Source organism: Coturnix japonica, chromosome Z, assembly GCF_054131305.1.
Source record: "Coturnix japonica strain WE chromosome Z, WE-NBRP24, whole genome shotgun sequence".
Classification (NCBI taxonomy): domain Eukaryota; kingdom Metazoa; phylum Chordata; class Aves; order Galliformes; family Phasianidae; genus Coturnix; species Coturnix japonica.
The window spans coordinates 58,307,121-58,308,760 of record NC_140702.1 but is presented as its reverse complement, the minus strand read 5'-3'; the positions used below and the strand labels follow the sequence as shown (position 1 = coordinate 58,308,760).

The following is a 1,640-nucleotide window of genomic DNA, read 5'->3' as shown; positions in this document are numbered from 1 at the left end:
CGGAGGTGAGTGGTGCGGGGACATGTGGGTCCCTCAGGGCAGTCCTGGGCTTGGCAGGGCTTCCTGCTGAGGACTTTCACAGCCTGGGACAGCCAGTGACTGTGGCCTCTCTTCCTCTTGCAGTGAGACACCACCGCTGCAGCTCTGGTGAAGGAGAACAGCTCGTCATCCTCAGTTCTCCCGGACAGCTGCAGTGAGGGGAACATGTCTGCAGAAGAGGCGTGGACATGTTCCATCTGTCGCGATGTGCGACAGGACATGGCCCGTGTGATCCCATGTAATCACACATTCTGCCTGGGCTGCATCCAGCGGTGGGCGACTGTGAGGGACAGCTGCCCGCTGTGCAGGACGGCCATGCGGACCATCCGGGTCTGCGTGCGGGGAGACAAGCAGTTCGTGGACTGCATCGTGTCCCCGCCCGCAGTGCCGGTGCCCGTCGGCTTCAGCACCAGCACCGGCCCCAGCGGCGCTGCGGCATCTGCTCCGCCCTCTGCACCAGCGTCCCCTGAGCCCATGGCCGCGGAGCCGGAGAGAGTGGGCGGCCTCCCTCCAGAGGTCTGGGCTGCGCTGTTCAGGGTCAGACGAGACATCCTCGACCCGGTGCTGCCCTGGATTGAGCAGGAGCTCCGTCGCAACGGGGAGCTGCGCTGGTGGAAGATCAACTGGCTGAGGAGCGTGATCCTGGCGTTCCTGTGCCAGGTGGGGCCGGACAGGGACACCCTGGTGCAGTGCATAGAGCACGCCCTGGGACCCATCACCGCACCGCTCATCGACGGCCTCGTCAGAACCATCGAGAGCCGCTGCGGCCAGGAGGCCTGGAGGATGCTGGGCCTCGAAGACCCCGGCGCTGCCCAGGAGCAGGAGAACGGCTCCGAAGACCCCGGCGCTGCCCAGGAGCAGGAGAACGGCTCCGAAGACCCCGTCGCTGCCCAGGAGCAGGAGAACGGCTCCGAAGACCCCGGCGCTGCACAGGAGCAGGAGAACGGCTCCGAAGACCCCGGCGCTGCACAGGAGCAGGAGAACGGCTCCGAAGACCTCGGCGCTGCCCCGGAGCACGAGGACGGCCCCGCTGCCCCGTCCGGTCCCGTCTCCTCCCCGCAGGATCCCGCCGCCCCCAGCGCCGCGCCCTCCGGCAGCTCCGGGGGTCCCGACGCGGAGGAGCTCCCCGGCACGTCCAGCGGGGCCCTCGGCACAGGATCCCGGCGCCCCACCAAGAGGAGGGCCGGCAGCGCCCAGCGCGCTCCTCCGCCCCGCAAGAGGCGGCGCCCCCGGCGCCACTAGCCGAGCTGTCACAGCTTTTAGTAGAATAAAAGACAAAAACACACAAGCACGTGTCGTTCCCAGGGTCCAACTTCCCAGACCGTTCGCCCTTCACGCACACGCCCAACACGGTGCCACTCAAGTGTCAGTGATACCTCAGCACCCTTATTGCTCTCCTAAAATACCTGAAAAGTGATTGCGGCAAAAGCTGCCAGACTGTTCTCACTGGTGACAGTGTCACGGAGTTCTCCAGATCGATCTCTCTCCGTGATAGGGGGACAGTGCATGTTGGAGATAGAGAACACTAAGTAAGATGCTGACGTTTCACTTGGCTTTCTTAGATAATGTGAAACGAGGCAGGGTGAATCAGGCACTGAGCT

General features: G+C 64.8%; 1 protein-coding gene across 1 annotated transcript; it reads left to right on the top strand.

The window, feature by feature from the left end:
* Window positions 1-204: 204 nt before the first annotated feature.
* Window positions 205-1,281, top strand: LOC146754109 (uncharacterized). The gene has a single exon (XM_085530089.1). It carries the CDS (start codon window positions 205-207, stop codon window positions 1,279-1,281), a length of 1,077 nt encoding a protein of 358 aa, XP_085386215.1.
* The last annotated feature ends 359 nt before the right edge of the window (window positions 1,282-1,640 follow it).